Raw genomic sequence first — 15407 nt, forward strand, 5'->3', positions numbered from 1 at the left:
GTATCTTGTGTTTCTAAGCCACTACTATTTCTCTGTCTCTCCAAAAATCTCTCTCAGTCTAATATGTTTCAATGACATTTAAGGTACACCTGAATCTTTTTCTTTTCTTTTCTACAAATATCCTGATATATTTGCTTTTCAGTATTGGTGGGTTGATTTCCACTCCCCAGCCCCACCCCCGGGGGGACACATGTGTTTTGCAAAAAACAAGGCTGTGTGTCAGACACCCTTTCTTTACTGACAAACCTAGTTTGATTTGCAAGAGAGAATAGTATCCTGCTTTGCTTGTTCTATAGGAAACATGATGAGATGGTAATTTTAGCAAAGCTTGCATTTGGCAGAAGACAGTTTTAAAGCCTATGATATCTTTCTGCAAAACATGCGGAAAGGGCATGATAACCTCTCTCCCTTGGAATATGTTTTGAAGTGAGCATGTGACATAGTATGGATTGTCTTCATAAAATATTTTTGAGGAACGGAAACTCTATTTGAATGCTTTTTGGGAAATCGTTCCAGGCAATTATTTGTAGGCAAGTGTCACAGTGGAATTAACTATGTTAGTAGGTGCTTGGAAAAGCAAACAATAAAAAATGGTCTGCCTTGACTGCAAACAAAGGGCTTTAAGGAATGATGATCTTGAAGTATGATTCAAAATGAGGCATTCTGGATTCTTTTATGACTCTGTCCCAAACTTCCTTCATGACCTTTAGCGTGTCATTTAACCTCTTCAAACCTCAGTTTCTCCTTCAGCTTCCCCAAGTATTTTAGTGCTTATTATGATTGAAGAGGAGATACAGGAAAATAAAGATGTAGACATGTGGATTTAAAGTAGCAGGTCATAATTTTGTTAACTTTACTATTAAAGGGAGGGACTGATCTCTCCCACCCTCAAAATTACAAGGTATTAATTGGATCTAGTGCAGACTTAAAGGAATAATTGTTGGCTACCTTTCACCAAACTCCTACTACCAAATTCATGAGTCAGCCTAATGCCAAACCCTTATCTCTCTTCCCATGAGGAGGAATGAGAGTGTAGACAGGAATAACTAAGTCTGCAAAACTTAAGACCTTCCCATACCTCACAAGCTAATGGAGAACAGGGTCCACCAATCTGGGTACAGTGATTGGGCTTACCCCAGAGCTGGCCTCTCAAAGCCTTCTGTGTGCACTGGATGCCAGCCACAATTTGCAACACTATTTATTCACATTTTATTGTCACAATCTCCTTTGGTATCAGAGGGGTAGCTGTGTTTGTCTGGATCTGTAAAAAGCGACAGAGAGTCCTGTGGCACCTTATAGACTACAGACGTATTGGAGCATAAGCTTTTGTGGATGCATCCGATGAAGGGAGAAGTGGTGGATGTGGTATACCTAGACTTTACTAAGGCCTTTGATATGGTCTCGCATGATATTCTTATCGATAAACTAGGCAAATACAACTTAGATGGGGCTACTATAAGGTGGGTGCATAACTAGCTGGATAACCGTACTCAGAGAGTAGTTATTAATGGTTCCCAATCCTGCTGGAAAGGTATAACAAGTGGGGTTCTGCAGGGGTCTGTTTTGGGACCGGCTCCGTTCAAGATCTTCATCAACAACTTAGATATTGGCATAGAAAGTATGCTTATTAAGTTTGCAGATGATACCTAACTGGGAGGGATTGCAACTGCTTTGGAGGATAGGGTCATAATTCAAAATGATCTGGACAAATTGGAGAAATGGTCTGAGGTAAACAGGATGAAGTTTACAAAGACAAATGCAAAATGCTCCACTTAGGAAGGAACAATCAGTTTCACACATACAGAATGGAAAGAGACTGTCTAGGAAGGAGTATGGCAGAAAGGGATCTAGGGGTTATAGTGGACCACAAGCTAAATATGAGTCAACAGTGTGATGCTATTGCAAAAAAAGCAAACATGATTCTGGGATGCATTAACAGGTGTGTTGTGAGCAAGACACGAGAAGTCGTTCTGCTCTACTCTGCGCTGGTTAGGCCTCAGCTGGAGTATTGTATCCAGTTCTGGGCACTGCATTTCAAGAAAGATGTGGAGAAATTGGAGAGAGTCCAAAGAAGAGCAACAAGAATGATTAAAGGTCTTGAGAACATGACCTATGAAGGAAGGCTGAAAGAATTGGGTTTGTTTAGTCTGGAAAAGAGAAGACTGAGAGGGGACATGATAGTAGTTTTCAGGTATCTAAAAGGATGTCATAAGGAGGAGGGAGAAAACTTGTTCACCTTAGCCTCTAAGGATAGAACAAGAAGCAATGGGCTTAAACTGCAGCAAGGGAGGTTTAGATTGGACATTAGGAAAAAGTTCCTAACTGTCAGGGTGGTTAAACACTGGAATAAATTGCCTAGGGAGGTTGTGGAATCTCCATCTCTGGAGATATTTAAGAGTAGGTTAGATAAATGTCTATCCGGGATGGTCTAGACAGTATTTGGTCCTGCCATGAGGGCAGGGGACTGGACTCGATGACCTCTCGAGGTCCCTTCCAGTCCTTGAATCTATGAAGTGGGTATTCACTTATGAAAGCTTATGCTCCAATACGTCTGTTAGTCTATAAGGTGCCAAAGGACTCTTTGTCACTTTTTAGAATGGTACTGTCCCTTATCCAGATCCCTTTTGGGGTCAGGAAGAAATCTTCCCTCAGGGCACGAGTAGCAATATATCCAGTGGTGGCTGCGTTCCCTCCCCTACCCCCTTTCTCACAGCATCTTGGAGGCTTATGGATGCTGCAAGGAATGAAAGAACACTGGGCATCTCGCCAGTCTAGTGCAGAGAGAGAAAAAATTCCAATCTGTAAAAGATCATCTGCCCAGACCCTCAGCAAGCTTGAAAACCCAGTTCTGACAGCTACCCCTCGTAGAGGGCATGGCCTGTGAGGAAGCTTTCAGCAGCAAGATGTCTGCTGAGTGCCTGGGAGTGCATGAAGGGAGGAGAGAGGGCTTGCTGGAGCCAGTCTGCTTCCTCACCTCCTCTCAACTGGTCAGTGGGTGGGCATGGGAGGCAGAGTGAGTGGAAGGCACCAGGCAAGAGTCCAGGTGTCAGAGGGGATGCCCTCTCTCCCACTCCCCTGGACTCAGCTCTTCCCAGACAATCCAATCAGCCACCTTTCCCCTCTATACCTCACCAAGGCAGGAAGAGGCATTTTATGATGTAGTATCACAAAAATGTTGTTTGGCCAACAATTTTATACTCTTCTTAACAGCTATGTCTGTAAATGCTGCAAGTTCGTTACACCTTGTGAGTGCTCCAACACTTTATAGGGTAAGACATGGCCCCTGCCTGGAAGAGCACACATTCTTGCATGGGATCGTCCTATGTTAAATAATTGTTTGAATAATGGACATAAGCTTCTCTTCTATTCCTTGATCTAGAGTGACCAGATGTCCTGATTTTTGGGTCTTTTTCTTATATAGGCCCTATTACCCCCCACCATCTGTTCCGATTTTTCACATTTGCTGTCTGGTCACCCTACCTTGATCTGAGGTTAAAAGGGACCTATGCACTTTTCTAGGTATTGAAGAGGAAATAGCTTGTGGTTGATGTTCCATGGCTGGGGCTAGAGGGGGTGTCTAAAAGCATTTCATCTAAGCAAAGCTAAAGCAAAGCTAAAGCACTGTTTTGACATTCATATTTTGTGTGTCACAATTGAGTTTAAACAACATTATAAATCAGTGATTTAACTGTAAGACCTTTTTGTGTATCATCACCTCTATTCAAACATGGTTCAGAATTCCTGTCGTTTTTACTTCTTCCCTGCCCCTACAGATAAGCCAAACTGAGGCATCTTATCTGCAGTCTCCATTTCTCCCCTATTCAGTCCCCTGGAACTTTGAGAGTTTGGAAAATTGGAGCAGGATCTGAACCACCCCTGGTTTCTGGCTTTGTAAGCACCACCTTACATTTGGTCCAGTTTTACTTTCGACCCCAAATACAGTATATAAATTCTTTTAGCTCAGACCTGTATTTGGATAGTACATTGCTAATCTGTATATAAAATGGTGCCTGATGGTATGTTCTTTTCATTTCAGTCCTACATGGAAGACCATCTGAAGAATAAAAATCGTCTGGAGAAAGAGTGGGAGGCCCTTTGTGCTTATCAAGCTGAACCCAATGCTATGACCATTGCCCAGAAGGAGGAGAATGTCCAGAAGAATCGGTCTCAAAGTGTCGTAACGTGTATGTACCCTTGAAATTGGAGTGAATATATATTAATTCCTTGATGTTCTCCTTACCACCTTTTGGTAAAGCATTATCAGAGCTATATGTGAAGGGCAAAGCATTATGCAAATCAGTGTTTGTTTCTATCTAAAAGAAAATCACAGCTTTCAACATTTGCTTGATATGCAGCCTGTTTGTCCTGTCAGACATTTGACTTGTCTCCTTATGTTTTACTTGAAAAATGTATAGCTATATCACACGACACTTCAGAACAGTGACAGCAAGTGCTCTACCATGTGAATCAACACCCAGCATGCTTTTCAAACATTGTCATGCAGTTTCTGTGCACGATCAGCAGTTATGGTTATTCAGTACAAATAAGCTTGGCTTGGCTTTAGATGAGCTGGTATCCTGTTAATTCAAAGCAGTAATACCAGCAGTTTGTAACGAGAGCCGGAGTAATCTGTTCATCAGATACTCAGCTGTAGTGAGTGAGCCCCGATAGGCTTAATTGGAAAAGCTTAGGAGCTGGCCGCTGTTCTCTGTTAGGCTTAGGACGAAAAACAAGGCTGAAAGTGGCCAATATTTGTATTCCTAGAATCTGTTGGGTTTTTTATGTAAAAGGCCGTCTTTGTGAGTAGAAATACCAGCAGCATATCTACTGTATGTATTTTCTACTAGATTACACCACTGGCTCTAACTAACATTATTTGCTAAATGTTGAGCCCCAAAAACAGAGAAATTTGACCACAATTTTTATTAAATAACCAGTGGAACAAAACCTAAACCAAGAACAGTCAGGACCCACAGCTGCAATGGCAGCTTTATTTCAAAGAGTGCCTGCAATCCAGCTATGTGGTTTGGCAGATACCATAAACCATTTAATTTTTTTAAGTGCTCTTAAAACATTAATTTTCCCTATGACAGCTGCAAGTGTACGTTGTACAGTTGGGGAAATGGAGACAGGTAACACATTGAGTCAGAGCCAGGATTAGAGCAGAAGGGTTGCTAGCGCCACATTACTACTTAACTTAGCCCTTCAGTGCATGGCAGCTTGGGAAGCCCTTTAATTCTGCTTGGTTATGATCAAGGTTCCCTTCCCAACACTATCTTTCCTAAGAGTACATAAACCAGAAGAATACAGAGTGGAGAATAGTCAATTTTGCACTATCAATTCGCTTTGGTGACTGTGTGGAGCTGACCCAAAGCCCACTGAAATAAAATTCAAGATTTCAGTGGGCTTTGGAATCAAGTCTATTGAAAAGTTTCTATCTCAGAAGTACAGTAATAAGCACCAAGTTCTGGCAAAGTAACTTTATCCACCAGAGCTAAAGAATTGCAAGACTTTTGCATCCTTTTAAGTGCTAATAGGAAAAAAATATTTGCTGACATAGCATGGAGCAGTTTATCACTCTTGTTAACAGATCCTGCTCAAAATGAATCTTCTTAAATTGTACTTGTGAGTATGGACTTGCAGTCATTCCATTGTAAGCTGCGATCTATCCCATCTCATAAACTAAGATGGATCATCCCTGGTTAGCAGTTCAGTGGAAGGCTGCCAAGGAAAGCATAGATGCTCCCAGAAAAGATATTGGTTGTTCTGCAGGTGACTCTTCCCTTTGAGTCCAAGCTGAACTAATCCTGTATGGTAGTAGGGGATACTGTGCTGTGGAGAGGTGACAATTTGGCTGAGATTTAAAATGGAGGTATTTTAGTCCAATAAAGATCCCATAGTATTTTTGCAAAAATAAGAGTGCTAAAACCCCGTTTCCTGGGAAAATGTAAATGTTGGAAATTGCATTCTGCCTAGTAATGTACTTGATGTTCCCCTAGTAGTCTGAATTGGACAGAGTAAGCTTCACGTTCTTTCCTAAATTGTAACATTGTTGCTGTGCTGTGTTAAAAAGAGGTATTTCAGTGATGGGTGAAGAAATGTGAGCCAGAACTTCAATGGTTACATTTTGATCGGTTGATGGTTATATATTCGTATGGAAAACTATATACCCTTTTTAAAAATAAATGACCCATTTAGTAAGTAAATTTTTTGGTAAAATAATGGTTTCTATGAATTCTCTACCATGCATGTTGTCCTTGCGTACCTTGCACGAATGGTACTGTGAAATAAATTAACTAGATTTCAATACAAATGCGAGAAAAGTTAACCTTTGGCTAATATCAAGTGAACTAAGTGCAAAGTAGGATCATGTGTAGCTTTACATAATCTTCAAGCTGTTTAGTTTTTATTTTTCAACAGTTCACAAGTTCCACAGTTCAATACAGTGTTTTACGTGTATATATAAGTGTGGCAAAAAAAATCACAAATGAAGCATGGGGAAGGCTTGTCCAGTGGTTAGGACACCAGTATGGGACTTGGGAGATATTGGTTCAATTCCTGCTTTACCACAGATTTCCTGTATGACCTTGGGCATGTCACTTAATCTCTCTCTGCCTCACTTCCCCATATAAAAAATAATGGGGAATTTCCCTAACTCACCACGATGTTGTGAGGATAATAAATACATAGAAGATTGTGCATTGCTGTGGTGGGCTATATCAGTACCTAAGTTAGATAAAGACACCTAATTTTATATAGCACCAGCTAAAAGTGTGTGTGTGAGATGTTTTCTCCTTTGCAGACCCCCAGGTTATTGAGCTTTCCTTTCCTCAACTTTCCCATCTCGCACGTCTCGTTGTCACATGTCGTTTCTGATCTGGCCAGAATAATAGTAAATGCAAAGAACTAGTCTGATGTTTAGCATAGCTTTAGTAGTTGTATCTTCTCTCTCACTTTTATAGTTCCTTTCATAGCTGTCCACCCTGTTCCCTTTTTCATCTTTCTAACTTTCTTGTGGGTCCTCTCCAGGTTTCTTTCTCTTCTTTCTTTCTCCTCCTTCCTGCCTTTTTCTGCTGCTGCTTCTACTCTGCTTTGAACTTAATCAGTACACAGTTCCTAGCAAAATTATTAGTCAACAGAAGTTGCACCAGTCACTATTTACCGTTATTGTCTCCACAAAGAACAGATGTCCATAATTGCTGAATATGTTTTTGGAGAGTGACTAGCGGTTTCTGGAGGCTTTGGTGTGTCAACAAACACATATGAACATAATGGGCTCATTGCCAACACTCGATGCCACCTGAAAGCAAACATAGGCATAAACTCTTAAGAAAACATGTCCATAACTTACCCTGGGAGCTTTCTTGGGAGTAAATGGGACTTCTTCCATTTCATCACCAGACGCTTTTCAAACATATTACTCCTCTCACCCTTCAATAAACCTACCATGGCACCATAATAAGATGGCACCACTGATGTGGTGTATCATGACAAAGTATTAAATTAAAAAAATTAACTGATTCCCGGACTTATTGATCTGACACTTAGTTTGACTCTCCAATAGAAAGCTAACACCAGTTTACTAAACCTTAATGAGTCACTGTCTCTCTCGTTTATCTGTTACTTAAAAATGTGGTGCCACATTCTCTTTGTTGATTAGTTAGTTCAGGGTCCCTGCCTTCCAGTGGCTGAGACTTCTCCTAAGTGCCTATTTAGCTCCATGAAGCGTGAGGGTTTGTCTCCAGACCACATTTAGCACATTTAAGCCACGTGCTTCCTGTAGCCAGAAAATTGCAGAGCTATAATTCTTCTTCATACACCCTTTACAATAAGCAAGGTTGTGAAGTTTTTCTCTGACCAATCACTGCCACCCTTATGATCTCAGATGTCACTAGGCCCTAAAGCTGCCCATGGTAAAAATATCTGTAATACATTAGCGTTCTTGTAAAGAAAAAAAACACGCATACACACTCTGAAGTAGTCAGAAATCCCTATTGTGCTGTGCTATATATGTTTGAGCAGAATGAGCTTTGTCATTCTTCATTCTGAGAATGGCACCTGAGTATGTCTACACTGCAATCTAAGGTATGACATACCTGTGCTAGTTTTACCTGCACGGGCTTGGCTAAAAATTGCAGTGTAGATATGGCAACACGGACTTCAGCACTGCGAGTAGGTCCTCCGGGTCCCCAGTGTGCCACACAATTTGCCCTAACGCCTGTAATGCTATCTACACTGGTGTTTTTAACCAGGCTAAGGCAGGTGTGTCTGCCTGAGCTGCAGTTACACCTCGGATTGCAATGTAGATATACCCCAAGTACGCATCTCTCCTCCTAAGATATCTACTACAACTAACGTTTTGGATCATAAATCTTTTTTTAATTTTGTATAGTGGTTTCACAGGGAAGCCTGAGCTGAATAGCTTGACCACATTTTTTTCTCTGTCTTTTGGTGTTCCTCCTGTTTTATGTTGATGTGCCACTTATGGAGTAATTTTATGAGAGGAGCCAAGAGTAGCTCAGTCCTTCTACATTATTTTTGCATCTCTAATTGGATTTCGGCAGAAGTGCTCCCATTGCTGGGTTAATTTTGCTGATGAGATCAAATGGCTGTAAATAACATTTCATGAGATCATACAACTGAGAAATCCAATCTATCTGATGTAAAACACAAGGTGGTCATTCCATCTTGTTTACATACTCAATACCCACCTCACCCCTCAAAAATAAAAGTAGGCAGATATAATGTCTTCTCATCTTATTTCCTTGTGTGTTAATTGTGCTATTGGATGTCCCATTAAATGTTACACAGTGTAGAGAATTAATAAAATTGGGACACAATTCTATTAGTGCTAATGGGCCAAATCATGGCCTCGTTAGTGTGATGATGCAGGGAGACCAAAAGCCCATCCCTGCAAACTTGCATAGGCTACCTTCATCATCAATAGTACCGGGAGAGTGGAAGAAAGCTTCTCAGAGCTGCACAGATGGGTGAGAGGGGGTGAGGAACAGGCAGGGCCTTGACTTCATCCAGGGCTGACAAGAGGGGAGGAAAGTTAGAATGGTTGTACCGTGTCCCTGAGTTCAGGGGGGCCACCAAAAAAACTTCTGTAACATGTGTGAATAAAGTGAACATGATGTACCAGGGCCCCAATATTCTTTCGACAGGCCTAGCTCCATCCAACTACTGCACTGAGCAGGATAGCTCTGCCAGATCATGTATTGTACTGGACACCGTTTACTCTCTCCCAGCAGAAGTGGGAGAGGGACTCTGAATCACACGTTCCCTCCCACGCTGCTCCAGCAGCAGCCCAACAATGTGCTGTCCCTTAATCAGGGCAATTTGTTATATCACAATCCAGCCATAAATTGCATTTTGCTGTTCCTGTTAGAAATAATCAGAAATGCAAGGTCTGCGTGTATTAACTCCTGGCTTTATGTTTCAGAACAATATCATTTTATAAAGAAGCCAGATGGAAAAGACTATCTCCCTGCAAGTGCAGGCTTGTTCTCTACAGATTTTTTTTTTTTTTTTTTTTAGGATTTTTTCCTAGTCTAGTCTGAAATTTCATGAGCAATGGAGCTTGTCCCTCTTCTTATGTCAGACTGTTCCACATCTGGTAGATTGTTACCGTGAGAAAATGTTTTCGGAAGTTAGCCTCTAAAAGCTTCTTTCAAAGAGTTTCATTTCATGAATGAAGTTGGGACTGTAGCAAAGCTAAGCCAACTTAGTAGTTAAACTAAAATAATTCTCCCCCAATATTTTACATTGTCTGCTTTTGAAATGTACATTAGTTTGCCTTTAATTATTTTTAACTTAACAAGTGTGGAAAATTTGGGTGGAAATGCTATATTTTATTTTGCCTTTACAGATGATCATTCCAGGATATGCTTGAAAGCTGAAAATAGCCATGACAATTCAGACTACATCAATGCCAGCCCAATTGTAAGTACAGTATCCAATGTGAAGTAATCCAAATAATCCAGCTTTTATCCTTAGGCTATCATCATAAAATGTTAACTTGATGCAAGGCACCACTGTAATAACAGTGTCTTGGGTCTAGATCTACCTCCAGTTCCCCAACATTAATGACTCAAGCCATCACTTGGGAGTGCAAATACATAAATTCCATACACTTGCACATAATGCCTTTGAAGATTGTAGACAAAGAACAATAATGCCAATAGATAACGAGTCTTAAATCTACATATTATTTTCCAGTACCTGACAGTAGTGACTTGGCAACTGCACAACTCAGCACGGTACATTTAATTCAACAGACCTTTTCCATTATGTAAGGAGGTTTGCCTGCCTTTCTGTCACTCTCTAAGTTTTCACTCTTACATGGTAGTTTTTAGGATAGGGAAAGTATTAGAATGTTTCTGTAGCCACAGAGAGCTGGGCTTTGCTTCTTGTAAAGCCAGTCAAATTTCAAAGGTGACCCTTCCTCTTTCCCTCCTTCATTTGTTGCCTTCCTGGTGCTGAGTGATTTACTTCTGCAGCTGTCCGTGTCTATCTCTGATCTTGCTGTTCTCAAAGCAGAGAATGTAATCTCTTACCACCACCTATATTATAATTCAAATGCCAATTTAGGTCAATGCAGTTCTTAGGTCATATCCCTCCAAACTTTCTAACAAACCTTCTCCCATCCCCACACAAATTGAATATGCATCTTTTATTTTGTCCGTGAAAGATACCAGAGCAATCATTTTAGAGACCAAAGGCCTCTCTGTTTTTTAGGTACAGAACAGGTATGGCACAGCCCGCAGCATTGCCCTATCATGGTGTCTCAATCCTGACATGGTAGAACCATCTCTAGGCATGAGGAAGTAGTGTTCTCCCATTGTCCACTTCGTCCTTGCCTCTCTGAGGCTGCCAATTGGGGGGCTATTTATACTGGTGGTTTTTATTTGTGTCACTTTAGGACACTGAAAATCATTAGAAGGAAATAACTTTGACTAAACATTTAGGCTGGAGAATTAGGTAACACTGTAACATGCTATGTACCCTATTACTGGCTCCTGGACCCGTTTCCAGTGTCACTCTCTCAGTTAAATCATTTTGTGTGGACTATGCAACTGGCAAATTGCAACAGAAAGGTTTGAAATTGCAGGTTGTTTCCTTCCAATTTTTGTTGACAACGCTTCCCTTTCTAAAAGAGCATCTTGTTGGGATTGTACTCTGAGCTACACATCTGGTATTTTGAGCAGAATTTGAAAGGTTTGATTTTCTTGAGTATAAAACAGTTTAATGAAAAACTCTCCAGAGACTCAGTACAAGATACCAAATCTCCTGAAAGTCTTTAGGGTGCTGTGGAGTATCAGTGTTTTGTGCCTAATATGTACTCTGGGGACCAGACCACCAGTCCAGTTCTGACTATTCTAATGTTCAGTTGTGCAAAGCAGCCATAAAAGTCAGTGGATCTAGGCCATATGAGGATGTAAGAGAATCTTTTGGTGGCATACTAGCCATTTGTGGCTCCTGCCCTAGGGAAAAGGGGAATGACCAGAGTATCACTACACTCCAGGGATTCCCAGTTGCTGGGATGGCCCCTTGGGGTCAAGGGCAGCTGAGCATAAGTTAGAACAGCCTTTAGGCTGCCCTATATCTGTCTGGGACTGGACCATTCCCTGGTCAGCATGAGGATCAGGGGATCATAATGGTGGCTTAAAGCCACCTTTTCACACTCCCTCACTCTCCCATTGTGCACTGTGCACAACTCAACCAGACCTGAGGTTCTGCCTCTGGAGCTTCAAGGCTTCTTTCTTTCACATCTTTCATTGTTTAATTGTCTTCAGGACACAGTCAATGAGTCATGTTTGATCAAACCCGCAAAGCCTTTAGTCTTGTCAACATTTAAAAGGCTGCAGTGGCACAGCTGCAATGGTGTAGTGCTTCAGTGAAGCTGCTTTCTACATGGATGGAAAGGCATCTCCTGTTAGTGTAGGTAATCCACCTCCCCGCGAGGTGGTAGCTATGTTGCCAGGAGAAGCCCTCCTGTTGACTTAGCACTGTCTACAGTGGAAGGGAGGTCGGTATAACTGCATCACTCAGGTGTGGATTTTCTACACCCATGAGTGACATAGTTATAGCATCCTAAATTGCTACTGTAGACCATGCCTTAGTTTAATTGTACGAATTGAGAGGTTTTTCTCTGAAGACAGGAGTGGCAGCTGTAAACAGAAAACATGATATTCTGTTTTCTAAGGGCTATGATGTGAACCGCTTATTTGTATTAGTGAGCACTTACTCACACCACTACTCTTGTAGTAAGAGTCCAGCAGTCTGGCCTTCATTGTCTGATATAGCTGTAAAGTGCCCAGAGTGCTTGGGAATGGACCCATATACAAATCTCTAGGTTATCTGTTCCTTGAAATGTTTTTATTAAATGAAAATGCACCGAAGTTTGAGGTGATGGGATAGGTGCAGGCACCAGAGAAAGGTGTCCTCATAGGTGGGAATGGAGCCCCCAGAGTCAGTGCAAAGGCGCAGAACCTTTGTGTGGATAGTCGTGCCAAGAGCTGCAGTATGTTGCAGGATCGAGCCCACAGTCTGGGGACAACTGCAAAGAGAAACTTGTGAGTGTTCACCCCACAGGAGGAAACAATCTGGCCCAGGTTTATTGAAAGGCTGTGGAGATCAGACAAGCACAGTCTGTGTTACATGAAAGAAGGAAACTGTTGCAAGATTAGAATTGTTTCCTAAGGATTTGTTGGGTTCAATTTTAACTGTTTGCAAACCAACAGACTGAGTATGTCATTCCCGAAGATGATGCAGTGGGAAGTTTCTGGGGAACAGTGACCCATCCATAAGACCACAGTGGAAACCTAGTTGTCAGAAGCTCTTTAAGTTTAAGCGAAGCAAAGGATGTTTTGTTTTAGCTAGATTTGTTAATTTGGTATCAGTTCATCAGATAATGGAGGGAAAGACTGAGCCATTCTAGTTTGTAGCAAATCCTGAGACTTCCCAATCCTTCCTCTCCCCAGATCTGGACCCATTTAGAACTAGTCCCTAAGAGCACATAGAAAGCTTGATCTGTAGTCCTTGCCCACTTGAGACAGTCATTGAAGGCAGAGCCTAATGTCTATACTGCGTATTGCTGTTGCTTTTGTCTGACATATTTTCTCTTAGCTTGATTAGCTACATACACCTCTACCTCGATATAACGCTGTCCTCGGGAGCCAAAAAACCTTACCGCGTTATATCAGAATTCGTGTTATATTGGGTCACGTTACATCAGGGTAGAGGTGTACTTGGTTTGTTCGTTCTTGAAACATACAGTAGATTTGAAATACCAGTGATTCCTCCTTTACTCATTCTTGCAATAATCATACCATATCTTTTTTTAGAATTCTGCCTTTCAGTTTAAATAACCTCAGTAATTATCATGTCAATACAATGACGTTTTTGATGCACTTATGCCTTGGCGTGCTTGGACTGGAAATGAGTATTGTAGTGTACTGCAATGTGACCATTAATAACACAAGATCAGTACAGTCTGAACTGAACTAGAAGAGGATTTTTTCCCCTTGCCTATGTGAGCCGTCTGATGAGGGTGCAGTGTAAAATAAAGCAATTATATTCAAGACTCAGAAAAGGAGGCTTCCAGGGGTGTACTTGTAGCTGTGTATATCCAGCTTTGGGGTCAGTGGTCCCATCTCCAGCTGGGGCTCACTCAACCTTGATTTAAGTCTAAATGAGTGCAGCAATACAGGCTGAAAACAATTCTCCACACTACACAATGAGCTGGCCACCTGCCCACGTGTTTCTTTCTTTTTAAAAAAGCTACCCCTTCAAGACCTCCATTCCTCCCAGTATGTTATGAAAACTGGGGTTAGACTCATGGCCTCAACATGGTTGAAAGTGTGTGGGGAAGGTCAGTAGAGCGATTTAATCAATGCTCTTTCCTTATCCCTTTAATTTTATTCTAGTGTAAAACAAGGCAGAAGGGATTCTTATGAAATTCCATGGAGTGAAAGTGAGGTGGAAGTCTGCTTTCCTTTCCTCTGAAATAACATAAAGTACTAAGATGATAACTCTGCCACCGGCAGTTGAATGAAAAGCTTGCAATTACAGCACAAGGAGACCCTGACTGTGCAGAATAAAACTGTGATAATTACATCTGTCATATTTGTACTTAGTCCTCATTAAATTTCAGGGAAATCATCCAGTAGTAAATAATGTGCAATCTCTGCTTTTAAATCAGAGGTCATGAAAGTAAATGGGAATTCTGTTTTTCCTCATAGGGTGTCTGAGAGGAAAAAAAAAACCCATCAACTACATTAAAAACTCAGCTTGCTTATTATTGAAGACACCAGACTGAGGAATGTCATTAGCATGACAGTTTGTTCAAAGCTTACAAATTTTATCATGGAGAATAGACACTGAAATTCATAATGGCATTCACAACCAGATTTGCTGCTTTCAATCCATAATGGTTTTTAAAAGAAGGATTTTTAAATTGTTTTAAATTTTAATTCAAGTATAAAGATAGGGACCAATTACCACCCCACCTTTTTTTTATTTTAATGTAGAGATGAAAGTAATGACTAAATAGTACTGTATTTGCTGGTTAGGGTTACTACTAGGGAAAGAAATTGCAGTGCTAACACAAGAATATTTACAGTCCCTGTAAGTAATGAAAGGATATGTGGGAGTAAACTGTATTAATGTTGCAAAAAACATCAGATCTGAGAACTGCATTTTAAATTGCTTTGTTTTATACGTATATTTTAAGGCACTGGTCAGTGCTTAACCTGCTTTCCTAGCATTATAATGATAAAAACTGTGGAAACGATAGATGTACCAGTCTTACATACAAGGTGGATATGCTGTTTCCAATCTCATACCAGTACAAATTAGGAGTAACTGTTTCAGAGTAGCAGCCGTGTTAGTCTGTATCCGCAAAAAGAACAGGAGTACTTGTGGCACCTTAGAGATATGCATCTGAAGAAGTGGGCTGTAGTCCACGAAAGCTTATGCTCTAATAAATTTGTTAGTCTCTAAGGTGCCACAAGTACTCCTGTTCTTTTTAGGAGTAACTGTATTAGTCAGTGGATTTAAATCCATGTAAAAATGGTATAAATGAGCTCACGTCTGACCCAGCATATCAGTCTGTGTATAGTAATGATCCTAGGGGTCTATGAATATGTCAGTGTAATAAATTTATAAATTACATAAGATTTCATAATGATTAATGATGCAAGTATATACTTATGCCTTTAGTTTGCTCTTTTATGAACAATAGTTAACAGGTACCTACAAATAACTTAAATCCAAATACAATACAGTTGGCTGATTTACAACTGGAATATACTGATTTTATTAGCAAGATCAGTGAAATCCTGCAATAGCCTCATTTGTGTCTAAAACACCCAATGAAACGATGAGTTTTACTGTGAGTATAA

The 15407-nt window shown here is 40.8% G+C and overlaps 1 protein-coding gene across 1 annotated transcript in view; it reads left to right on the forward strand.

The window, feature by feature from the left end:
• PTPRN2 (protein tyrosine phosphatase receptor type N2) overlaps nt 1-15407 on the forward strand; it is a 970322-nt gene that overhangs the window by 905749 nt on the left and 49166 nt on the right. The window contains exons 15-16 of the mRNA XM_054021089.1: nt 4037-4184; nt 9872-9945. Of these exons, the coding sequence (XP_053877064.1) occupies nt 4037-4184; nt 9872-9945 (222 nt within the window). The remainder of the gene's footprint in view (nt 1-4036; nt 4185-9871; nt 9946-15407) is intronic.

Source organism: Malaclemys terrapin, chromosome 2 (assembly GCF_027887155.1).
Source record: "Malaclemys terrapin pileata isolate rMalTer1 chromosome 2, rMalTer1.hap1, whole genome shotgun sequence".
Classification (NCBI taxonomy): domain Eukaryota; kingdom Metazoa; phylum Chordata; order Testudines; family Emydidae; genus Malaclemys; species Malaclemys terrapin.